This window comes from Phoca vitulina, unplaced genomic scaffold (assembly GCF_004348235.1).
Source record: "Phoca vitulina isolate PV1807 unplaced genomic scaffold, GSC_HSeal_1.0 scaffold9, whole genome shotgun sequence".
Taxonomy (NCBI): Eukaryota; Metazoa; Chordata; class Mammalia; order Carnivora; family Phocidae; genus Phoca; species Phoca vitulina.
Window position 1 is genome coordinate 14,506,717 of NW_022589712.1, and position 26,754 is coordinate 14,533,470.

At 38.6% G+C, this 26,754-nt stretch overlaps 1 protein-coding gene across 15 annotated transcripts in view; it reads left to right on the forward strand.

Annotated features, from left to right (window-relative positions):
• SYNE1 (spectrin repeat containing nuclear envelope protein 1) overlaps positions 1 to 26,754 on the forward strand; it is a 437,497-nt gene that overhangs the window by 194,380 nt on the left and 216,363 nt on the right. For all 15 annotated transcript variants that reach the window (XM_032407632.1, XM_032407640.1, XM_032407639.1 and 12 more), the window contains 13 exons: positions 79 to 237; positions 1,866 to 2,048; positions 4,756 to 4,857; positions 7,188 to 7,391; positions 8,385 to 8,592; positions 9,394 to 9,506; positions 11,232 to 11,437; positions 12,374 to 12,529; positions 15,264 to 15,555; positions 16,662 to 16,834; positions 19,123 to 19,432; positions 20,809 to 20,973; positions 24,432 to 24,788. In XM_032407632.1, the coding sequence (XP_032263523.1) occupies positions 79 to 237; positions 1,866 to 2,048; positions 4,756 to 4,857; positions 7,188 to 7,391; positions 8,385 to 8,592; positions 9,394 to 9,506; positions 11,232 to 11,437; positions 12,374 to 12,529; positions 15,264 to 15,555; positions 16,662 to 16,834; positions 19,123 to 19,432; positions 20,809 to 20,973; positions 24,432 to 24,788 (2,628 nt within the window). The remainder of the gene's footprint in view (positions 1 to 78; positions 238 to 1,865; positions 2,049 to 4,755; positions 4,858 to 7,187; positions 7,392 to 8,384; positions 8,593 to 9,393; positions 9,507 to 11,231; positions 11,438 to 12,373; positions 12,530 to 15,263; positions 15,556 to 16,661; positions 16,835 to 19,122; positions 19,433 to 20,808; positions 20,974 to 24,431; positions 24,789 to 26,754) is intronic.

A 26,754-nucleotide genomic window follows, 5' to 3' on the forward strand; every position in this document is an offset into this window, starting at 1 on the left:
TTATTAGAGGCAAATGGTTTTGAATGCCTGACTTATCACTGATTATTTTATTAATTAAGGAAACATTTATGTCCACAGCATGAAACTGCCAAGAATGAAATATGTAATAAACAGAAAGAATTGGATAACTTTACCAGTAAAGGAAAACAATTGTTATCTGAGCTGAAAAAAATTCACAGTAGTGATTTCATCTTGGTGAAAACAGACATGGAGAGCACTGTGGACAGATGGCTGGATGTAAGATAATCACCTGGATTGTATGAACAGTTTAAATATTCATATTTGTCAATCATTATTTTTTGGCAAAGGATTATTCAGGGATGTGAATTCCATTTTTAACTTTTATTTTTTAAAAAGATGTTATTTATTTGAGAGAGAGAAGAGCGCGAGCATGAGTGGGGGGTGCAGAGGGAGAGGGAGAAGCAGGTTCCCCATTGAGCAGGGAGCCTGATGCAGGGCTCAATCTCAGGACCCTGAGATCATGAACTGAGCCAAAGGCAGATGCTTAACTGACTGAACCAACCAGGCACCCCTCATTTTTAACTTTTAATGCTAACATGCAAAATGATATTTTGAAAAAAAAAACAGTATTCACATAAAGTTTAGAATTAGTTAAAAAAAGTTATTTGCTTTATGTTGTTAAAATTTAGTGGCAGATTTTTTGGGGCGCCTGGGTGGCTGAGTCAGTTAAGCATCGGACTCTTGATTTCCGCTCAGGTCATGATCTCAGGTTGTGTGATCAAGCCGAGGGTTGGACTCTGTGCTGGGCTTGGTGGAGCCTGCTTAAAATTCTCTCTTCCTCTCCCTCTGTTCCTCCCCCCTCCTCTTAAAACAACTCAAAACAAAACGAAACTTAGTGACAGATTTTCTAGAATTTCATTTGGTAGCTTCAATTACAACAAATTTATAACTCTAAATGTTTTTTTTCCCCAAAACTCTGGGATTATGGATAAAAATTGAAGAATAATTTATAAATATTTTATAGAATATTAAACTATAATGTATAATAATTTAGAGTTATAAGACTATAATTTTGCATTGAAAAACATCAGACTTGTAGTTTACATCCTTGGGTTTTAGTTCTTGCTCTGTCATTTAATAGCTATGAGACAGAAGAACAAGTCACTTGATCTCTCTGGAACTCTATATCTCAACCCATACATATTTATATAGTTTCTAGCTCAAAAATCCAGTGATTCTGTTGCCCTTCTATTAACCTACAGTGCATTAATGTAGATTAAATTACATAAGCTGAATTACTAAAGTTAGACATTGATAATTGTGTACTGTAATCACATAATTTGGGGACTGCAGAAAATCTTCCCTGCCTCCACTTTTAAAAGAACATTCTTATTACAGGAAGACTATTAAACAATAATGCTTTCCTTTAAACCTACAAAGTTGGCTGATGTCCTATGTATTTATTTATCCTATAAATATGCTCAAGTCTAATTAATGTCCATTTTTATGTTTCAGCATTACAAATCAAAGTGCTTATTGTGTTACTTTCAAAAATAAACACAATACTGCCCTTGATGGACCACTATCCTGTAGAACTCAGCCCAAGAGTATGTTATAGTTGACTCCAATAGACCTGTTCTTAGTTTCCCAATTTACAAATGAAAATTGAATGTCTCAGAAATTCAGTCAACTCTCCCAATGACAGAAACAATTTATGTAATGGTTAGCATTTGTTTGAGTCAAGTGCACTAATTCCCTTATAATAACTTTTGTAAAACTTTGTTTCTCTGTGAGAATATAATTTTTTGATTAAGGCAGCATCAACATTATTAGTACTTTGGTGGGGCAAGGAACATCTTAAAGCCTCAGACTAATAATGATATGGCTTCTGTTTTCCATTCCAGATATCAGAGAAAATTGAGGAAAACATGGATAGGCTGAGGATAAGCCTGACCATTTGGGCTGATGTACTTTCAAGTAAAGACGAGATCGATGGATGGTCCAATAGTTCTGTTCCACAGTTGACCGAAAGCATCAGCAACCTGAATAACAGCCTCAGAGCAGAAGAATTCCTTAAAGAGTTTGAGGTAAATCGACTACATCTACCTTTGTGATCTTGTGAGCTCATTGACCAGAATATGAGAAAGTTGTGTCCTTTTTTTAAAGGCCTATCTTTCAGAGACACATATGAATGTTACAAAAGTCTTAACTATCTTTTGCTATTTACCTGAGAGTTGAATAGGAAGTGGATAAGACTCCCTCGCCCCCATTTTTATCACTTCTTAGTTGGGGCTCCATACTTAAAATATTAGTAGAAAAGTAAAAGCCCATAAAATCTATTTTTCCCCATTTTTCCATTCATCTGAGACTATCACACCTTCCTACTGGAAAACCAAATTGAAGGTGTTTGTAATTTAGTAATATTTAGAGGAATTTTTGTTTCATTCAAACAAGATGTTTACTAAGTACTTACCATGTGCTGAACACTTACCCTAAGTGCTAGGTTCTTCCACTTCCTCTTCAGAAATGGGAGACAACGGGAGACTGGAGTATGACAGGCTTCCCTAGAAAGTGGCCTTTTAAAGTTCTAGTCACCAGTTTATTTTAAACTTTTTATTTCCATTTCTTGCATTCATTTATTTATTCACTCATGAAATTCTTTTTTTTTTTAAGGATTTTTTTAAAATTTATTTGACAGAGAGAGACACAGCGAGAGAGGGAACACAAGCAGGGGGAGTGGGAGAGAGAGAAGCAGGCTTCCCGCTGAGCAGGGAGCCCAATGTGGGGCTCGATCCCAGGACCCTGGGATCATGACCTGAGCCGAAGGCAGACGTTTAATGACTGAGCCACCCAGGCGCCCCCACTCATGAAATTCTTAATAAGCACCTAAAATATGTCAGGCACTGTTTTAGACACTGAGAACAAACAGTAAAACAGACATAGTCCCTACCCTTGTGGCATTTACTTTATTTATATTACAGTATGTATGTAAAATGTGCAGTCGTACTTAGGCTAGGATGAAAAATGAAGCATGGTAAGAGGAAAGAGTGACAAGAGATAACTTATTTCGTAAAGCATATAATCACTACTCTCCACAAGGGCAGAGATTAGTTGCCATTGCATGCCTGGGTGCTTAGTACTGTGCCCAGCACACAAATGGAACACGACGGATTGATGATGAATGACTGCAGTGTGAAAAAATGTAGGTGAATCAACTGTATACCTAAGTTATCTAGCTTTCAACCGAAAGAACTTTCTAGAGATTTTTAAATCAAACGCCTATTGCTAAGGGCAAACAGAAGTAGAGGAAATTAGCCAGACTGAAAATGCAATCAGGAGAGGGATACTGCAGACTCTTAATTTCTCTTTGATGTTAAATTAACATTACAGCTCAAAACAGTGGTGCCCACCGGAATAGGGCTCATACCAGCTCTCAAAAGTCAATTACTAAATTTTAAAGAAGTTTGCAAGCCAGTGTTAAACACAGCCATTATTGAAAATTAAATTGTAAATAAATTTACAATTAAATTATATTAAAAATTAAGCTAATAAATACTTAAAACTTACCACTTTTAATTTCTACTCTACATATAACTATTATCTAGGCTCTTGAGTTGTTGGTATCTATTCGATCTGCGTGGTGGAAACATAGAACGCTGTGTTGTAGTGCAGTGCTTCCCACCTCGTGTGCAGTGACATCATGGTGTAGCTCAAAATAGTGGTAAATACTACAAGTCAGGGTCTTTTTTTTTTTTTTTTTGGAGAGCCGATTGTTTAATCGGCACACACTGTCCTCCAACTATTGACCTTTGGGATCCAGGAAGCCAGTGGGCATCAGTCATGTCCAGGTTCAGTCACTCACAGAGGTGGGTTTCTTTATGTTACCGACTGTGTGGTGCTGCAACCAATAAAATTAGCAGACCGGATTCGGCCCAGAGCCTAATTGTGCATTGCTGTTGCAATTCAAAAATAAAGTGTGTAAGTGTGTAGGTGTGATTCTTTAGTTGTTCAGCCTGCTCCTGGAGAAAGCCAGGGGGCCTAACAGTTAGTTCATCATGTCTCACTGGGTAAGTAAATTACCTTCTGGAATGAAGGCATCAGGAGGTTTGTTAGTGTCCACAAAGCACCAAAATGCTGTATTTAAGTTGAGAGGGATACTTTATCAAATGGTCCTTTGTGGCCCCAAATAAATAATGACGTTTACAAGCATCTAATTTGTTCAGTAATGATTCTTTGCCTATTTTTCTTTGTTTTGTGTTAGTGTTGGTGAAATAAATAAATAAACTAATAAATAAATGGCAAAAAATAAAAAAGGTATTTGTTTAAAATAAAAATATTTTAAATTTTTATTTGAAACATTTCTGATGTATTACATATAGTCTATAGTAACTAGGCATTCCTAATGTGTATTTGCTTTGAAATGCTTCCTCAAAAGTTTAATGCTGCCATGGTAGCCAGTGATATTAATGCTAATGAATAAATGACGGTTACTGAAAATCCCCACTGACTCAAGACTTTTCTAGTTAGTGTTTAATTTTTTCCAGGAGCTTTTTTTTTTTTCCCAATAAAGGAGGGTGGGAAGAAAGTTCTGCATATTCCCTTACATTCAATGTGAAAGTTAATGATGACATTTTTCCACATGCATAAATAATGAGTCCTCAGAAAATCAGAGATTTTTTTTTTTTTAAACCCTAGCTTGAAGTTGGGTTAACTCTTGGAATTGTTAAGTGCCAAATGTAATATGTCAGTGTTTGCACAAGTTATGCTTTTTCTCTTTGTCTTTTATTTTGGCAGTCTGAAGTTAAAAACAAAGCCTTGAGATTGGAAGAACTTCATTGCAAAGTTAATGATCTTAAAGAATTAACTAAAAATCCAGAAACACCACCAGACCTTCAGGTAAGTACTCAATCAGGTTTGTAATAACTACTATATACTAGACTCTATCTCTAATATAATTGATATATAATAACAATAAATAAATTTTATATATTATAAATAATACATATATATGTTCTCATTGTTATCATCATCATAATTTCAAGCAAACATGTGGATCTTACCATATATGGGGGTTAAAACATTAACATCTTTAGAATTCCTTGTGTTAGTATTAATAGCATATTTCTAATACAAGTATTATAATAAGATTAGTTCCCCTTTTCCTTACTAAATTTTGGAAGTAGTATCATCCAGCTTGCCTCATGGACCATTTTGTGTTTGGACCAGAACAGAAACCACACTTAGGAATATTGATATTTTTCTAATTCATTTACTCAGTGATTGGGTTTGTGAGATCGCCATTGCAAACCTCCTTTCGGGACTTGTGGATGGCACAGACCCACAGGGGGCAGGCAGGCTAGACTGGATCCGACCGGCAAGCCTGGACAACATCAGTGAGGGAGCTCTGGGAGCAACCAATGGGGGGGGCGGGGCTCTTTCGGCAGCCAGCAGGCTCCAGGCTACATGTTCTGCTGCCTTGCTTTAACCTGTGCATTTGTTGCTGCCCTCATGGATTTTCTCTACGTTTTCCTTCTTCCTGTTGTGTCTTTGTCCTTTACTTATTGCTTCTTGCTAACCCATCTATCTTGCTTGATTATATGTTTGCTCTGACCTGAGACTGTGTATCTGTCACTTAGTATCCTCAGTGGATGATATACATATACCATGTATGTACCTGAGAATGTTGGAATTTCACCCAAAGCAGGAAGAGGCAAAGGGTGCTAATCATATAGAAAACTAAAAAGGAGTGCTTATGCATGTCGCCCGTGTCAAGGATATAAATGGGCAACAGGTGGACTTTTGCAGAGTTAAGATGGAGGCAGGGTTGGGAGAGAGCTACTGCTGTACTCCGCTTTCTCACCTCCCCTCCCCCACACACACTTATTCAACGAAGAGGTGTCGGGACACCTGTTCCTTACCTCAAAGTAAGGAGAAGAGTTTCAGTGGTACCATCTGGAGAGAATGACATGTGCCCCTGCAGTTGGTGGACCCTGGAGTCTCCTTTCTAACTCCCCTGAGAGACTTCATGAGTGAAAGTTGGGCGGGCTAGCTATTGATGTATTTGCCAAAGGAGAAGTGATTGTTTTGAGTGGCATGCGTCTTAGAATTACCTGTTGTGAATACCAGAGTGTGACCCCTGGCCCAGAAGTGAATCATCAGAGGAAAGGCAAGGAGAAAGCATCAGTGTGTGGACATCTCAGGTTATCTAGGAAGGCTTTCCGGGGAGGAACGGGCCTCAGCAGCAAGAAACAGAGCTGCCCACAGGCTGTTGAAGGAGAAACAGGAGAGCATAACTCGTATGCAGACAATGTCAATGGGAGGTCCCAGCAGTGAGGGGAATCTCAGAAAACCCCCACAGACTAAGGCCTGTGACAGGAGAGAATGCAAAACGTCACCCTGCCTAGGAGCACAGATGCCACTACACAGTAGGCATCAAAAATTTCGGAGCCCCTCACCCACCTCCTACTTGTCCAAGCCTATAGGGGTCAGAAGCTGTAGAATGTGGGGGAATAGAAATAAAGTGAAGAAAGATAAAGAGGCACCTGGCCCTTTCCTTCAGATGGGCTTCCTGTTTGTAGCAGGTCTGAGCTGGGGATAAGAAAAAGCCTTTAAGTTCAAAGCTTTGATTATTAAATGGGCCTGGATGTTTTAATTGTGGAGTTGAAACCATTTTGTAATTTATCGTGATTTTATAAGTCCTTTTATTATCTCTAGGCCCAGAGAAGTCAGGAGCCCTCCCAAAACAAATCATTTGGGAGGAGAGAAGAAGTAGCCTCACTGAATACTTTAAAGTGGGAGACAAAAATAAAATTGCTTTATGATAAAATCCATCAGTGCTGTTTGTTCAAAGTAGTAGTTACATCAGGGCATAAAATGTGTGAGTGTTTCCCAGGAAGAAGTAAGAGCAGGGTTTTGGTCACCAACTTAGTAACTCTGTGTAGGTTGAGCTCTGCTTCTGAAATGTGAACTTACGTATTCCTTGGACCCTCAGTCAGAACTGCCACTCTAACATCCAATGTCAACTGTAATCCTTACTGTTTCCACTTTCCCATCACTTACAATATTTGACCACTTGTACCCACCGATTTCCCTTCTTAGAAAAGTTGAATTAGCATCCCTGGTTAGGCTTATGTGTTTTTTACAATGAAGCTGCACATGAACAGAATTCCTACAGAATGAGTGTTCCGGTCTTCATAGATTTTAATGAAATCTTACATTATGTTTAGTTTATAGAAGCAGACCTAAGGCAGAAACTGGAGCATGCCAAAGAAATTACCGAAGAAGCAAAAGGAACCTTGAAAGATTTCACTGCTCAGAGTACACAGGTGGAGAAATTTATTAGTGACATAACGAGCTGGCTGACAAAAGTAGAAGAATCATTGAAGAATTGTGCCCAGACTGAGACATGGGAAGGGCTGAAAAAAGTAAAGGTAGGTAATCACCTATCATTAAGCTTATATACTTCCAATGGTAATATTGGTTTCCTGTTTTGTGGTGACTGGAATAAAAATATAACTTTTGCTCTCAATTACCTATATTAACACCAGGCCAACTAATTGATGATATTGGACATAGCAAAGTAAGTTGTAGTTGGAGGAATGAATTCAGGTGGTAGGAAATTGAAGACAAATAATCTAAAAATAGAAAGCTTGCATTACTGTAGGACCTGCTCATAAGCTATGCTTGTTAATATATTTTTTAGTAAATGGGTAGAGCCTATAGAAGACCTGTTTGAATTTCCATGAATTTTCAAATTTGGATGCCAAATAGTTTTTCATTTCTTAATTATTTTTATTGGTTGGTATAACTGCTTTTATCTAGGGAAGAATATATTTAAAAAAATAGTTGAGAGACAACATTCTACTTCCATGTCATCTATCCATAGAGATAATGTTCCTGATCAACTGTCTGTAAAGCTTGTGAGTTGACTGTTCAACATATGTATCTGTTCTCTTTAGCATATTTTCTTACTGTACTTAAGACGAAGGACATATATTTTAAAAATAACTACTGGTGCTTTTGGTGTGGCCTGTGACCCTGAAACAAAGCCCTATGAGCCCATCAAAGAATGTGAACTTAGGTGGTGACTCCATTAATAGTTTCTAGTCAACCGACTAAACCCAAGATCATGGGCTGGAATCCCTGAGAAACCTACTCAATTTGCTTGGGATCCTAGACTGTAACCCAAATCCTAGTACCTTTCAACAGCTATTTGCAGTTGGTCCTAAGGAGAACTGGGCAAAATTCTGCAAGAGTCAGAAGATCTATTACAAACACTAAAAAAAAAAAAAAAAAATCCCACATCAGTGCATACATTACCAAGTGGATTTCAACAGCCTCAGTTTCTAAAAAGTGCCATAGTGGAGTATGGTATTTCCCTTTAATGTGATGACTATCCTTCATGGCATTCTTTCGTTCTGTAGGAAATGCAAAAGGAACTTCAAAGTCAGCAAAGCAACATCAGCTCCACCCAAGAAAATCTCAACAGTCTGTGCCGCAAGTACCATTCTGTTGAGTTGGAGGGCCTGGGCAGTGCTCTGACGGGGCTCATAAAGAACCACGAAGCTGTGACCCAGCTGTGCTCCAAAACACAGGCCAGCCTTCAGGATTCTCTGGAGAAGCACTTCAATGGTGAGCTCTGGCAGGGCTTAGCATGAATCATTTGTTTACCAGAAAGAATCCAAACCAAAGGCTGCCTAGAAACTGACAGCAATAGTTGGAGAAAACCTTCCAGAAGAAGATCATTTTAAATCCATTTGTGTGTCGAGATTTGAGCAGTGGAAGTGCTGCGCTTGGGCTCTCACCATAAGCTGAGTTCTTCCTCTTTCTGCCCAAGAAAGTAGGAATCCACCGTTTCGAGGATTCCAAATTTCATCTAGATTTTCTACATGTAGCTCATTTGTGTGGAAAATGACTTCCATGGCTATGATGAAGTAACACAGTAAACTTGGAAATTAGGAGAGGCCATGAAACAGTAGCAGCCATATAGTTCAGGAAATCGCCAGTCACATGTCCCCGACTCAGCTTCCCACACAGGTGTGCCTCTGCGCTGATGACGATGTGGAATGACTCGCTAAGTCAGCTTGGCGGAAAGAGGAGATGGCTCCTTCCTTTGCCATAAAAATGGCTAGAGCCTTTCTCCCTTCGCTGTCTTCCATATTCAGACAATTATCTTTCTTTACCAAGAGAAAGAAAGACGGTGGGAAATCAGATATTTCAGGAATACAAATTTCTTTTCAGTCTTTTCCCTGCGATTATTTCTCAGTCCTGCCATGAACAGTTATGCTGTAGTATGTTCTATATTATTTTATTTCTGAAATATTTTATAAGGCAAGATGCAGTGAGCTGAAGGCCAGAATGAATTCATTGTGGTAATCCTAGAGGCTCATTCAGTGTTTTGGATGTATTTCTCATTTTTATTACTTTCAAAAGAGTCTATGCAGGAATTCCAAGAGTGGTTTTCTGGGATAAAGGCGGCAGCAAAAGAATCATCTGACCGAACTGGCGACAGCAAAGTTCTAGAGGCAAAGCTCCATGATCTTCAGGTATGAAAGCTGACAGTGCTGCTTCTTCTCCTACCAGCTGCCCTCCCATGCCTTGAGGTCAGACCTAAATCATCTCTCTCCACAGATCTTCTTATTTGATTCCAAATTTTCTTCTTCTCTAACAGAATTAAATTTCTTGAGTCATAAGGAGATAGGCAATATGGAAAAGTAAGCTGAGAAAATAAATCAGAGCTACAGAATTTCTAGATTCCGTTCTTCTCTCTTTTAGCCTATTGACCATTCTTTGGAATTCATTCAAAACTAAACCTAGTTGTAATTTTTCTAGCAGTAAAAACATAATTCCTTCTATTTCATATCACTATTGTGGAGGAGGTTTTTTTATTTTGTTTTGTTTTTAAGATTTTTTTTTATTTATTTGAGAGAATGAGAAAGAGAGCATGAGCAGGGGAGGAGCAGAGGGAGATGGAGAAGCAGACTCCCTGCTGAGCAGAGAGTTGGACGCGGGGCTCGATCCCAGGACCCCGGGATCATGACCTGAGCCGAAGTCAGACACTCAACCGACTCAGCTACCCTGGTGCCTCATATCGTGGAAGAGTTTTAAAAAGAAGACATGATTTGTGTTTTTTAATAACCTGCAGTCCAAATTTGGAGCTAGGGCATACGGAAAGCAGTAGGTAATACAGGTTTTACAGGTTTTACGGACTATGAAAAATATATGAATTCAGGAATGAAAAAGCCATTGTGAAGTAGAGGTCAAAGTGATTGACAAGATTTTCAAGTAGCTCATCTGAACAAAGCACTGAGTTAAGTATTATTTAAAAACTTTTTTTAGGGACACCTGGGTAGCTCAGTTGGTTAAGCAACTGCCTTTGCACAGGGTCATGATCCTGGGGTCCTGGGATTGAGTCCCGCATCAGGCTCCTTGCTCAGCGGGGAGCCTGCTTCTCCCTCTGCCTGACAAATAAATAAATAAAATCTTAAAAAATAAAATAAGATAAAATAAAATAAGTAAAAATATTTTTTTAAATGAATGTGGAACATGAGGATTTTTGTAGCCTAATCAGTGAGGACAGTTATGTAGATAACTCATGAAAAGTCAGAGTAGGAAGATCATCATGATAAAGGAAGTTGGTTTTCCAGGAGGCCTGGTGAATTTAAATGTGGAATTGTCCCCTTTAATCTTGAGATGCAGTGGAACTAACTCCACAAAGAAAAGTCTGAGTGCCCATCGCAGACGCCAACCTGGAGTCAGAGGAGAAGCAGGTCTAGCTCAGCAGTTCTGCGGTTCTTTTCCTCTGCTGAAACCACTCATGATTGTGATCTTTCAAGGAAGAGGTGCACACCTAGAAAAGAAGGGACCTGAAGGGAGGACTTTGTGTGCAGGGTGGATCAGAGGAGGGGGAGGGGTGCAGGCGGCTGAACAGTTAGAGGGCATCACAGGAACGTGTGAAGAAGTAGAGCCTGGCTGGGCTGGGACAGTGAGAATGGGGAGAGAACACCCTCTTTACAGGCTGGCCTTTTTCACAGTTTAGTCCTCAGTGGTTCCAGTGACTGGCTGGCACCATTCTCGATTATAAGCCTTGAGTCTGTCTAGTTGTACATTCTCATTCTGGCCTTATTAAAGACTTTCTGCCTTTGGGCTCTGGGTTCTGTTTTTCTTCTTTTGCTCTACTATCTCAACTTAGAATTACAATCAGTGCTCCCATGCTCCAGGGCCCCTGAATAATAGCAAATATTTTATATTACCTTTATTTCTTGAAACAGAGCATTCTGGACTCCATCAGTGATGGGCAGAGCAAGCTTGATGCTGTGACTCAAGAAGGACAAACTTTATATGCACATGTGTCTAAACAAATTGTCAGCAGCATTCAGGAACAAATTACAAAGGCTAATGAAGAATTTCAAGCATTTCTGAAACAATGCCTTAAAGATAAGCAGGCTCTTCAAGACTGTGCTTTAGAACTTGGAAGGTAGGTTGTTTTGATAAGTGTGGACTTCATCACACAGTCTCAAAGACTTTGAGAAAAGAGCCACTGCGAATAAACAAATAATATTTGAAAGTACAGGTTCGTACTAGGACAAGAATTAATTGCTTGGACTCTGATGGGACTGTTTGGTTTTATTTTCTGTATAGAAAAAGTAAGGAATTATATTCAGTAGTTATTATAAATGGCATACATGCATGTATTTTTGTCTATTTGATTAACTAAAATCTGAGAGCTTTGACACCCAGGTTTTAGATTATCCATGTCTTTTCTTTGCTTCCACTTCTGTTGCGTTGGAGTGATGGCAAAGAACACTTGCCAAATTTCTATGAATGAAGATTCCAATCAGGAAGCTATGTCAACGGGGGTGAATATAAAATTAGAAGGAAAAAAAGTAGGGGGAAAAATGTCATATAATCAAAATGCCTTTCTGGTCACAGAGTAATTTACTTTACTCTTGTACAGGTTTCTTAGAGAACTTAATGTTGTTTTCAAAACTTAGAGTCCTTGTGCTCTTGTGCCATATTCAAATCTCTGTAAGATATAAAGACTCAGAGATGACTTTCCCTTCCTTTCCCGGGCTTCCACTACCCTACTTAATCCATCGGCTCCAATTCAGAGTCCCTGCAGTAAGACACAAAGTTAAGTGTACATTGACGTGGGAATGTAATCTTGCTGATAATTACCAGCTGATTATCAGGAAATCATTGCAGCAAGATAGGATCTCAAGAGAAATTTCCATGATTTTTCATTTTGTTACTGAAATAAGTGATAATTTGGATGGACTTATTTTTGGGTTTTCTTCCATACTTGGAAATTCATGAGATTTTAATTGCCATAGACATTGTGACCTCAGATATTATAATTTATTTATTGTAATGAGTGCAGAAGAATTTCTACAAAGTATTTTCTTTTCTGTAGCTTTGAGGATCAGCATAGAAAACTGAACTTATGGATCCATGAAATGGATGAAAGGTTAAGTACAGAAAACTTAGGAGAGAGTAAGCAGCACATTCCTGAGAAGAAGAATGAAGTCCGTAAAGTTGAAATGTTTCTAGGAGAACTATTGGCTGCAAGGTATGGTGCTAAAATGGAATAGGTCCTTTCCCGGCTAACAGCGTTGTTTGTCTGGTTGGTTGGTTATTTGGTTTGGTTGTTAATTGGTTGGTTGGTTAGTTGGTTGGTTGGTTGGTTAATTAGTGGTGGTTGTATATGTTTCTGTCCCTAAATGTCTAGAATACAGATGATTGTGCAGGGCCCGCTGTGGCAGAGTGGTGTTCTAGAGAGAACATAGGGATGGAAATGAGGAGCTATCCGCATCCACCTCCCCTTGCTCGACAAATTGGACAGGCCACTCATTTCCTATATTTCTTGATATTAGCCTGTAAGCATTATGCTGCTAAATAATACCATACTTTCTTCTCAGAGATTATTAGAAGGATAGAAGGTCCTTATAAAGGTACTCTTCACTTACAGAAATAATGCTATAGAACCCATTTCCATATATTCTTCACACACTTCAGCATCTAGTTCCATTTCCAATCCACCCCCATCCTCACAATATTCTTAGTAAAGCAAAAGGTATGGTCATTAAGTCTGACTTCCTGGAGGTTCCTCTTCTCCACTACAGTATTTGTCTCTTCGTTGTTTTCCAACTGAGCAAACATTTCTGGCTCCTGGCCCAGGCAAAGTTCTCTGGACTGTGCTTTTAACTCCACCAGCTTCAGGGCTTTGCTCCCTAAATTCATAATCCAACTGGCATTATCAATCGCTTTGTTGATACTTAGAGTACAGCTTGACCCAAACTTCTGATCTATCCTCTTGAAGAGCAGATACCCCGTCTGTGAAGCAGCAGAGGCCAGCACCCAGCCTGCTTGATCAGACAAATCAGCAACACTGATCAATTCAAGTCTAATTCTGATCATATTCATTCCTTGTTTCTGCTGAGTCTTCTTTTGGGTCAAATATGCCTAGTATTCCTTGCCTTAAAAAACAAACATGTAAACAAATACACAAACATGACCCATATGACAGTTCTTATTGGTGTGCAAGTTTGATGACTGTTATTCCCTGGAATGCTTCAGTCCCGTCTCTGTGAGCTCTTCCCATGGGGTGAACTCTTGTTGACTCTGTACATGCCAACCCTGGACAGGGAGTTTCTCAAGGCCAGGGATCTTTAGGTCTTTATCATTGTTATAGTCACAATGTCTGATATAGTGCCAGAAAAAGAAAATATTTGCTGAATTAATGGGATAACAGTATCATTTTAACTTTTTGAAAATTACACTGCATTTTATTTGCTTTTTAAATCAGGTCTAGATACAATGTAACATGGTCAGACCTGTTTCTCTCTTTATTCCAAACTTCTAAAATGACTTCATATATTCTTCTTGAGCTGTAACTCTCTGATATTCCAGGATCAGATGCTAAGAGTCCTTAAGTATGCTTGCTGCTAGGCTCTGTGTAATTGGTTACTTCCCCAGACAATCTTAATGTACTCTGCTGCTCACCCAGCTTCTCCAGCTGAGTCACCTGACTTGTCACTTGCTGGCCACTTGATCCTCCTAGCACTCTGGACTTTCATCATAATATTTCAAGTACTCAAAATCTTGGGGGGATGCCCTTTTTTAAAGTACCCCAGATTTGAGAATTATTGAACTTTTATCACCCATTAAGCAATTCTTTTTGTAGTAACAAGTGATATACATTGTCCTGAATTTAACTCACATAGTTGCTTAAGCCAACTTCTTGTCTTACCAGATTATAAGAAATGTAATTTAGAGTGGATGCAATATCATATAAATAATACATCTCCTAGAGGGCCACAGGATGCTATGTCCTTGGTAGCTGATCCAAAAAACATCACAGACCTTGTAGGAGATAAAGTTTGTATTCTTTTTCTAGTACTCACAAGAGCTCCTGTTCACACATCTGCACTCTCCCTTCTGGTATCTTGGGGGAGTTCCTGAGAGACAAGCTGATCAGAGTTCAGAACTCTGTAAAACAAGATGAAGCCAACCCAACCACATATGACTACACTTGTCCTGCACCTAATTAACATAACTCCAACTGAGATGAGCCAAGTACCCAAGATACAAAGAAACCCATCAGCACTCACATAATGGCCTTTTGATAGAAACTGTTTTTGTTTTGTTTTGTTTTGTTTTGCAGTTTATCTTTTGTATTGGGTCCTGGGATATGAGATGAATTCTAGAAGACCCTGACTTCTAGAAGGTGAAAGCCTATGGATTGAGACAGACAGGGTCTTTGAGGTGATAGAGGAAAACAGGGGCAGAGGGCACACAGGGGAGGAGCCCTGTACTCTCCTCCCTCTCGGGGACAGTGCCATGCTGCCTAGGGAGGTCATGCCTGCACTGGGCTTTGAAGGGCCAACTAGAAGAAAGCAGAGGGGAGTCGACGGGTTTTCACAAAGGAGGAATCCCCATGTATACACCAAAAAGCAGAAGGTTTGGGGACATTTCAGGATTAGAGCATTTAGTTGGAACAGAGATGTTAGAGATGAGGCTGGAGAAGCAGTCCTGGGCCATTTTCTGAAGTGAATTCCTCATAATACAGGGGCCAGGATCTAGGCACAGCACAGACGGAGTAAAATTCCCTGATGTATATGGACTGCATCCAGAGAAGTCGTAGAGAATGCAGAGCCAGCCCTGTGAAAGTCCCCGGCATCTTCATTTCAAAGGCACGCAGCTATGAGCTCTTGTCTGGCGACTTCTCCAGGATCAACTATCACCCGTCACTCTGCTGCGCTCCAGAAAGTCAGAATTCAATTTTTTTTCTCTGTTTTCTTTAGAGAATCTCTGGATAAGCTTTCCCAGAGAGGGCAGCTTCTCAGTGAAGAAGGCCACGGTGCTGGGAAAGAAGGACGCCTGTGCTCCCAGCTCCTCACGAACTACCAGAACTTACTCAGAATGACCAAAGAGAGACTGCGGAGCTGCCAGGTGGCCCTGCAGGAGCACGAGGCCTTGGAGGAAGCCCTGCAGAGCATGTGGTCCTGGGTGAAAGGCATTCAAGACAGACTGACCGCTGCAGAGAGCACCGTTGGAAGCAAAGACACCTTGGAAAAGCGGCTGTTACAAATACAGGTAGGCAAAGCACCAGCCAGACACTTGACAACTTGTGAAGATCAATTTGCTTAGATTCACAGATGTTTGAGTTGGGTCCCAATTGTTCTGTGAGCGTCTAAATGAAGATTTGAGGGCCCAATGGAGAAAAGATGATGTTGGCAAAAGGGATATGGAGGATAAGGGATTGGAGGAAAAGATGATGTTGGCAAAAAGGGATATGTTTCTCCTTTGTAAAGAAACATTTTTGTTTCAATAGCTTTAAAATAATTTTTAATGCCACTTAGTAAGTATTCAGCAAAAGTTGTGGAATATTTACTCTACTCCAAGCACTTGTTAGGAAAACAGAGATGAAAATTAGTGCTGGCTTCCTAGGTGTTTACAGTCCAGTGGGAGAGACTAACCTGTAAATTGTAACTTGCAGTACCCCATGTAGTCAGGGGTCATGATTGAAGCAAACAAGGGTGTCCTGCAAACACAGGGAGGCCACCAGCCCAGACTGCAGTCAGTGAAGGGGACCTGGGAAGATAGAAATTAGCCATGCGGTGATGGTAGGGGACTGGTAGGTTTTTGACAAGTGTGCCTTCATTTTCAAAATAATTTATTTTTACTTTGAAACCAACATTCAATAAATGTACAGTTTCTAGGTTAGTGGCCCCGAGTTTTCCAAGAATTTAAATTGGAGTTAATAAAGTATCATATTGCAATAGGGTGCAACAGGTTTGTTGTTGTGTTTTCATTTTATTGTTGTTGTTGTTGTTGTGTTTTCATTTTAAAGTGAGTAAGGTAGGAGTGCCTGGGTGGCTCAATTGGTTAAAGCGTCTGCCTTCGGCTCAGGTCATGATCTCAGGGTCCTGGGAGCAGAGTCCTGGGATCAAGCCCCGCGTCGGACTCCCTGCTCGGCAGGGAGTCTGCTTCTCTCTCTCTCCCTCTGCCCCTCCCCCTCCACTCATGCTTGCTCGCTTGCTCTCTCTCTCAAATAAATAAATAAAATCTTTAAAAAAATAAATAAAAATAAAGTAAGTAAGGTATTCCCTACCTTGATTCTCATGGGAAACATAACAGTTCCTGAAAATATGAGAAGGTTCTAATATTCCTACTGACCTGTATTCACTGTTCCTTCATAGGATATTCTCCTGATGAAAGGTGAAGGAGAAGTTAAGTTGAATATGGCCATTGGCAAAGGGGAACAGGCCTTGAGAAGTAGCAACAAACAAGGTCAGAAGGTGATTCAGACGCAGCTACAGACCCTTAAAGACGTGTGGGCTGACATCATGAGCTCCTCTGTCCGTGCTCAGAGGTACAGAGCCTATTTTCAGTGTTTATTTGCCTAAGTAAAACCCAGTGGCTTAGTAAAATGATGAAATAGTGCTGAAAGTATCCTGCAGTAAAGTTACCAAGCATATTATTTTAGCTAGTTGTATGCTTGCTTGTCTTTGCCTAGGTTGTATTTTCTGTAATGGCAAAGATAGTTTTGTTTGTTTGCTTGTTTTGTGTACGTGTGTGTGTGGGTGTGTAATATTTTCATCTCCCATAATATTTCTCATGGCATCTTGTACACAGCATGGGCGCAGTAAGATACCTCCTTTCAATTCATCAAAGCAAGTCTTTAATAACTTTTCCCTTTTTAGAGGAACATACAGGAAATTAATTTATTAGCAACTATTGAGCTTAAGTATGAATCTTTTTCTCAACCAGAAGTCATGTCACTCACAATGGGGCTGTGGAAATGTGTGTAGGGTTTTTGATTGTCATAGTGATGGGTGCATGCCTGGCATTTAGTGACATGGCCAGGAGAGCTTACATCCTGCAGTGCGTGGAGACATTCTCACACAGCCAACAGTCAGCCTGCCCAGGATTTCCTAGTGCCCCTGTTGAGAAGCCCTGTACCAGCCACTGAGGAGTAATTAGAGAAGATACTGAGTGTTACACCAGGTGGTGTTGTTGCTGTTACATTTATGAGTGGGAGATTTCCACCTTCCTCTCTTTTCCAAGTATCCACAAATAATCTGGCCAGCTGGTTGGACAAATGACCTGCAGTCAGAATTATACTAAATTACCTTCCAGAAGCCATATTCTGAAAGCAATATAGAGTGTTAGGTCACTGAAGAAGTGTGTGCTTAATAATAAATGAATGAATAGCATAATAAATAGATAAAGAAAAGATTAAAGTTCATCACAAAACTAAACAAAGCAACGCTGCAATTACCCACTCCAAGGTAAACAGTGAAGCATGGTTATGACTAAAATTTTGGAAGCTTTGTTTTGTTTTGTTTCTTTGAATATGGAACGTAAGTGGTGACTCCCAAAGTCAGCAGGACTTTAAATCTCAGTAATAACTCATAATGGCCAGCAAAGAAAAAAAAAAATCAGATCCCATGGTTCTGATAGAGTGAACTGCTGGAGCATGAACTAACCCTCCCCATGCTTGGCAACGGGCCAGCTCCAGAAAAGTGAATAACAATGTGGGTGAATAGTTTTCGGATGTTGGAATAAAACGTTAAATACAAGAAGCAGATTCAAATCCTTGATTCTTCCTTTTCAGCAAGAAATTAAATTTGACAACCACATGCTGAGCAGTAGCAGTGCTCCAATTATTGAGCTAAAATAACGAATCAAAACAGTTTTTCCTCTTTAAGTCTCAGAGGCTAGGGTAGTGTGCATTCTAAAACACTGACTCGGATTGTGTTACTAAGATACTGTGGGACTGTAGGAGGATGCAGGGCCTGGAGTTGCTTCTGGAGAGGCGAGATTGATTTGTACTTTCTGTAAAATTCTTTGACGAAAGAATGGCACTTCAAAGCACTTATGTTGAGGTTTCTATGGATGCAAAAGGAACAATTTGAGGAGATGCTGTAAGTACATTTACCACAGATTTAACTCCAGGATCATAGGATTATATGCATGGGATGCTCGGAATGGTCACTGAGGATGAGTTTAGAATAGTTTTTAAAGATGCTGGTCTGGAGAGCCTTTTACTTGACAATCTAGAGAGCTGTTTACTTGACTATTACTTATATGACTTAATGTGACTATGTTTCTTATATTATAAATACATTAAGCCTTTGTTCCTTCACACGTTCAACTCAGAAGCACTAAACACTGTGCATATATATCCTTAAAGTGAAAATCAATCTAATGATATTATTTACTTTGAAAGAATACCTTAAATTTTGAATGCTAGTTAATAAATAGTTATCAGCTAATTTGAATAAGGTAAACTGTGTCCAAGAAAAATAAGAATGATATATATTAAATAAAATTTAATTAGTGCCCCAGTGGGTTGATGTTTTAACAACAAAACTCATAACTTTGTCTGTTTATTTAGGTCAATTGGCATTTGGAAGACAAACCTCTAGATGCCTCTATGACTGTAACATCTTACTTCAAATTCAACATAGATTTATTTTCATTTGAAGAAACCGTTGTGGGTCAGAGAGGTAGTGTTTCTCCCTGCACTTAAAAGCCATGTTTTCATCACAGGATAGCATTCAATCAAACAGCTTACATGGATGCAGTGCCCTCATACTTGGTTTCAGCCGAGATGTCAAGATAACTTATTTTTGTAATATGTCACATTAATTCTAGCACTTTGGAGTCTGTGATTAGCAAATGGAATGACTATCTAGAGTGGAAAAACCAGTTGGAGCAGTGGATGGAATCAGCGGATCAAAAAGTAGAGCATCCCTTGCAACTGCAGCCGGGTCTGAAGGAGAAGTTTTCCCTTCTGGACCACTTCCAGTCCATCTTATCTGAGGCAGAAGATCATGCCAGAGCCCTGCAGAGTCTCACCTCAAAATCCAGGGAGCTCTACCAGAAGACAGAGGATGAATCTTTCAAGGAAACAGCTCAAGAGGAACTGAAAACACAGTTTAATGATATAATCACCGTTTCCAAGGTTAGTGTTTTATATTGAAGAAAAAACTTCAAGGTTCAGGTAAAGAATATACTAGAGGCTCAGAGTGCCTGGGTGTCTCAGTCGATTAAGCATCTGACTCCTGGTTTTTGGCTCAGGTCATGATCTCAGGGTTGTGAGATGGAGCCCCACATTGGGCTCCGCACTGGGTATGGAGCCTACTTAAGATTTTCTCTCTCCCTCTCTGTCTACCACTCCCTCTCTCTGGCTCTCTAATAAATAAAAAAAATATATACTGTGGGTTAAATTATAGGGGACCCGGCTGCCCTTAAAGTATTTGTACGTTTAGTGAACAGTTATTACAAGAAGACCATACTCACCTATGGATGCCCATGAATCCTTCTCTTTCTGCAGTCTTGGAATTATTTTTTATTCTTTGTTTTTTATCTTTCTCCATCTAGGATGTTGGTCAGTCCACTTCTTTTCTTTGTAAGATTGAGCCTCAAATGTCAGTATTTGTACTTCTTTTTCTTTTGTTGCTATTTGTATTTGTTGTATTAAATACAAGTCTATTTACTTCCAGATTTCAATCATGTACAATGTATTTCATGCATTTCTCACCGCAGTATAAACTGCCTTTTCCTATTCTTATTCTCCAGATATAGGCTCCTTTATATAATATCAAAATTGTTTTTAGTTCCCTCTCTGAATCTTTACTTTCCCCCATGATTTTTCTTTTGTGTATTTGTGACAATGTCTTTTTCTTGGTTTTCCTTTTAGGAACTCTCTTTGTGTTATTAATACCATAATTTTAAACTTATGTATTAGTTTATCTTAATTTGTATTTTGATAATTGTTAAGCTCTATGACTCTAGAGTCAAAAAGACCTAAATTTGAATTCTGGCTTTGTCCCTCTTTTGTATGTCTGGCTTTGGGCATGTTACTTAACCTCTGTAACTTCTGTAAATGCCCTTTCCTACAATATAGTGATAATAATAGTTTCTACATCACAGGGATGTTGTGAGGAGTAAATGAGAAAATGCACTTAAAGTGCTGTGCAGAATACTGTACATAGTAATTACACTGTAATAATACAGTAATAACACACTGTATTGTTGCCTGAATAATAAGAATAGTTATTATAGTAATTATTATTAAGTGGATTATTAGTGAGGGATGTTAGTAAACATTCATTCAGCATAGATTTTTGTTCTAACCTACACTAACGTAAATTTAAAGGAAAATCATTGCTTCCTTATGTGCAGTCTAATTAAGATTTGATGTTTTCATGTTAAGATTTAAACAGAAAGTTCAATAATAGGAATGAAATCTTCTGAAATCATTAAGAAACCTGCTGTTTTATCTGATTTCATATTCTCAGTAATGCCTGTTAAAGTAACCTTTTCTGTGTCTACCAGGAAAAGATGAGGAAAGTGGAAGAGATTGTGAAAGATCACCTCATGTATTTAGATGCAGTCCAGGAATTCACGGATTGGCTCCATTCAGCAAAGGAAGAACTCCACCGGTGGTCGGATATGTCTGGAGACTCATCAGCCACCCAGAAGAAATTGTCTAAAATCAAGGTCAGAAAGTACACAGATATTATAACTTCATTGTTTCATTGGTTCTTGAGTATGACATACCTGTGATGAAGATTCCGTGGATAAGGTTGTTACTTAAAATGTTCCCTATCTTCTATTTGTTGATGTTTATTACCTTGCACCTCACAAATTATAAACATAAGCAAGGGAAAAAAAGGAATTCAAACACTTGACATTTGTGAGCAAAATGGAACATCGTCTGTGTATACTTCCACATGCAAATGTGCTTATGGCCATAGTTGGGGAGACTATGAAATATATGCTAGCTTGATGGGCTGATGGAACCAGACACTATTTTCCAGCGCAGTGATAGGAAATTTATAACATAACTTAGTTAAATGTATTTGAGCAATAACTTGGAAATGTCATGGTAGATGTTTTATTCTGCTTTAATAGCCAACAGTACAAGAACGTAATGGAAAGCAGTGCTTTAAAAGACATTAAAATTATCACCTAGTTTACTCCTCATAAGGGCAACTTAAAAAATAGAAATTCACATATCTGAGTTAGAACAAGTATATTTCTAGTTATTTGAATATTACATTACAATAATTTCCCCCATGAAAATAAAGGATTTTAATCTAAAAATTAAGCAATAATGAAATCCTAAGTGATTTAGTAGTAGATGAGGAAATGTTGGGAATAAATAGCATAACTGTGGTCAGGACTTTAAGATTCATACCGTGTTCTGATCCCTGGACATTAGAATATAAAAGTCCTAAAAATACTAGTTGATGATAAGAGTAATAACTACATTTATTTTTACATGCTTAGAAAGTATTATTTAAATCTTACAGTGACCATGTAGGTTTTAAAAGAGATAAAGCACCTTTTGAAGTTCTTATTATCTGTGTGATTCTTTAAAATACTTCTTTGATACATTTCTCACTAATATTTTATTCATCTATCCATTTATCCATTTATTCAGCCAGGGTTGTGCATTCCTTCAAGGAACTTGCAGTAAAGTTGGGAACAATGATGCACAAACTGATGTTTATAAAATAATACATTAAATGTAATGACAGCTCACAATACTTTTAGAGCTTAGGCTCTAGAATCAGACCCTGATGCTGTATTGTCCCTCTACTGCTTTTCTAGCTGTGTTGGGCAAGTCACTTGATGTCCTCAAGCTTCAACCTCTTAATTGGTAAATTAATAACAATAGTACCTGCTTCACCAAGTGGTTTTGAGGATTAAATTAGGCCATGAACATAAAACATTTAGCATTATGCTTGACACATGGAGTCCACTCAATAAGAAAATTCAATAGATTTGGAAAATGAGTGATTTAATTGGCTGTGGAATGACAGTGTGGGAAAAGTCAAGAGTGATGGTCTAGACTTTATGCTCTTTTTTTAAAAACACTTTATAAAATACTTCCAAAAATATGGGAAATGTAGGAGAAGGAGGTTGCAGGAAGAAATTGGAATTTGGGAAGGAGAAAGTGAAGTCCATGTCAGGCTTTACTGGAGGCTGGTGCGTGGGTGAGGAGGAATCTTGGAGGAAGTAAGTAAGTACCTCCTCTGTCTTTCAGTTCATCCCTCACCACTCCCAAGAGTAACCACCAAGAATAGGCAACTTCGAAGCCAAATATGTGTGTGTATAAGGGTGTGTGTGCATATGATATTTTTAAATAGTTAAATCCAAAACAAGGAAATACGTATTCAAGTCATTTCAAAAAAACTTTAAAATGATGACATTCTTGGGGTGCCTTGATGACTCAGTCGGTTAAGCATCCGACTCTTGGTTTTGGCTCAGGTCATGATCTCATTGGTCCTGGGATTGAGCCTCACATCGGGCTCTGTGCTCAGTGTGGGCTCTGCTGGAGATTCTCTCTCCTTCTCCCTCTGCCCCTCCAGTCCTCACCCCGTGTGCGCATACACACTCTTTCTCTCTCTCTCTCTCTCTCTCTCTCAAATAAAATCTTTTTTAAAAATGATGACATTCTTATTCAAAATCTGGATGAGTGGAATTAGTGGTTGCAAATATTGAAATGTCCCATTTTCATGCCAAAGAAAACTGAGATAATGTGTTAGAGAGTATTTTGGGAAACTGTGTTTTGACTATTGATACCCTCTTAACTCCAAATTAGTCATAAAGGCAAATTATAAGTATTTAAATCCAATAATTAGACATAACTCTTTTTAAAAAGCTATATATATATTTTTTCACCAAATAACTACTTACTATATACACTGATAAACAAGGCAGGTTTTTAGAATCCTGCTGCTGAGGAAAGGATGTGTGTGGATATTAAATGCTAACTGTGTGTAAGATTCATGTGATTGCCCCTTGGACTACAATATAACTAAATACTTTTAAATGATCTATACTAAAATGTGGCTCTTATATATAATTATGAGAAGCTATATTTATTTCAAGCGAATCTAGTGAAATATGAACTATATTTGTAGGTTAGTTAAGACAGATTATGTTTAACACAGTATGCTTCATACTTAACATTCCTATTTTTTGTAACTCGTTAATCTGTAACTGATTTTCATCTTGAAATTTTTTCCCTAATAATCATCTTTCCTTCTATTTAATCCAGGACAGAAGTCATAATTTTTATTAATACTAACAAAATCCTAACTTGAGCAATAGATATGTAAATATATAAACACCAGATGATGAATTCAGTGAGAGAAATTTCAGTAGAAGAATCTGTTCTCAGAAAGAAATGCCACTATTTTACCTAATTTGTAATGCATATTTGAATTTTATCTTATCCTTTAAGGTATTTGTGTGCTTTGAGCCCAAAAGTTATACCTAAATTATTAAATTTCTGGTGAGTTTCTTAAAAGTAAAAATAATAGCAATAAATAAACCCAGTCTAAAAGTTACTTTGAACTTTTGACTAAGTAGGTCTGTGGTTTATTTGTTTTAATTACTATAAAAATGTTTATTTAAGGTACTGAAGTGTTTGAAATTGAGTAGGGCTCATTCCTTGGTTGTGATGGCTCGGCCTGATTCCTCATAGCCTGAAACCGACTTAAGCCACCATCTTCTGGAAGAAAATGAAATGGAGCACAGACGCTGAGCAGAGCACAGTTCTGCCGCAGTCCTTGGTCATTCGTCTATCAACTTAGGGAGAAACATAGATTTGCATAATTATAGGAGAAACACACTACAGGCGAATGTTTATATCACTATCAAAACAATTTCACATATTCAAACAATGCCTGATTTCAGGATCCCCGTCTAGTCTGTTCCAGGAGGTTGCGGGATTCCGCAGCTCATTTTGCCACAAACCTCAGCGCTCACGATGATAACCCTCTGCTCTTCCAACTCACGGGTGGGTGGATGAGTTGATTCCGGTCCTTGTGGCACACTTGCCAAAACTTCCTCGCAGGACAGGGTCCCCCTCTGCACACATTTGTAAACTTGCAGCCCAAGTGACTCACAGCCTCCTTGGTTGCCATGACGATATTCCATTACAGGAGCTGATGGATTCCAGAGAGATTGGGGCAAGCCGCCGAGGCAGAGTGGAGTCGCTGGCTCCAGCAGTGAAACAGAACACAAGTGCCAGTGGGTGTGAGCTCGTGGACACGGAGATGCAGGCCCTGCGAGCTGACTGGAAGCAGTGGGAAGACAGTGTACTCCAAACGCAGACCAGCTTGGAGAACCTGGTTAGCCAAATGGCCCTTTCGGAGCAGGAGTTCTCGGGCCAGGTGGCTCATCTGGAGCAGGCGCTGGATCAGTTCAGTGCCCTTCTGACAACTTGGGCCCAGCAGTTAGCCCTCCTGGAAGGCAAGAACACCGATAAGGAGATAGTGGAATGCTGGCAGAAAGGACAAGTAAGTTGGCTCCCTGTTTTCTGTTGGTGGTTATGCTAACAATTTTGTTTGGTTCTCACTGTTGCTAAAAAAAAAAAAAATCCTTGCTAACTAAAAACATGCACCATTCAGACTTAAAAAGAAATAAGTATTTACCTAACTAAATTTTCAAACTTGATTTGTTTCCTTTTCTCCTAAGTCAAACTACTGTAAAACTAAAGATGTGGGGAGGAGGAGTTATGATTTACTGTAGGAAACATGGATTGTTCGTGCAGACATTTTACTTTCATTCTTATGGCGTAAGAGTCTGTAATATTCTATTCAGCCATTCAGCCTGAAAACTAGCCTGTGGGTAGAGGCATAAATAGACGGAGAGTCATAGCTGATTTTCTGCCAGTGAATTATTTCCAACAATTAAATGATTGAAGTTATATCTTAAAAGAAGCATTTGGTAATCTCCTAAAGCACAACTATTAGTTTTCACCCTGATTAGCTCTCCTAGGGGTGGTTTTAACAGCTGTGCTTGAATTAACCCGTCAACATAACTCCTGTGTCATGCTCACGGGTTGTCTTCCGACCTCTTTTTTTTTTTTTTTTTAACTAATGGCATTTCTCTCAGAACATGAATGTAACAAAGCGTAGAAAGGATCGTGAAGAAAGAACAGAAGCTTGAAATCCTTCCTTTTACTGTTAAATGGTATCTTCAAAACACTGTTGTTATTTGCAGTTTTATAACACTCGGAACCATGGATGTCCTTAAAAGGAAGTTTCAGTGAAGTAAACTTCTCTGTTTCTATTTATGTTATAATCATTTCAAAATAGCTTCAGCCAGTAAGAAAGTCATGTAGTATTCCCAGCATTGTCTTGTTTTAAATCAAGTATTTCAAACAAATATAGCACACCATGAAATAAAACTTTATTATTATCTCTTTAGGCTATTTTATTTATAATGTTTCTAGCTCATTATTTTTTTTCCTGATGCCTGTCTCATCTTTTAGATTTAAGCACCAGAATAAAGTGTAGAAAGCAATTCTGTAAAAGGGAGACAAGGAAGTTGGTAATTGTTGCATGTGGTCAGAATTAGTCACTCTGATAGAAAAAAAATCAGTTATAATTTTTAAATATCTATTTTGTTTCTCTTCCTTTCCCTACCATTAATATGAGTGACAGTTTTAAAAAGAAAGATTTGGTGGGGGCGCCTGGGTGGCTCAGTCGTTAAGCGTCTGCCTTCGGCTCAGGTCATGGTCCCAGGGTCCTGGGATCGAGCCCCGCATCGGGCTCCCCGCTCTGCGGGAAGCCTGCTTCTCCCTCTCCTACTCCCCCTGCTTGTGTTCCCTCTCTGGCTGTCTTTCTCTCTGTCAAATAAATAAAATCTTTAAAAAAAAAAAAAAAAAAAAAAAGAAAGATTTGGTGGTATTTAAATTATATTACTATTCTGATCTATCATTATTCTTTGCATAGATACTATTAGTCAAAATTGTACGTGAGACCTATAAAACATTCATGTGATAATGAAAAAGTAAATATTGGTTTTCAGTTTTACTGACAATTCAAAGATGACAGTCCTCTGCTTAGATCTACTTCCAGGTTTGGCTCATGCTTTTGATGACAATAGTACATTACCTCTCAATGCTCAGCTTTTCTCTTATTTTTATTATTGGTATAAGAAAGAAATGGTAATTATGGATGGGATAGAGGTGTTAACTAATGCTGGGGGGGAGGTAATCATCTTGCAATATATAAATGTATCAAATTAGCACACCTTAGTATACTTAAAACTTGTTACAATGTCATATGTCAATTATATCTCAATCAAAGTTGGTAAAAAAATTTTAAAAATGTTTAAGTGGAGATAATACTTCCATTACAATGAATACATAAGAAAAGTTTTACAAAATAATGAATTTGTTAGGATTCTTACAGCATTGTTTTGCTGTTGGGGAGGGCTTCTCATTGTTGACAATCATAATAGTCACAAACCTTCACA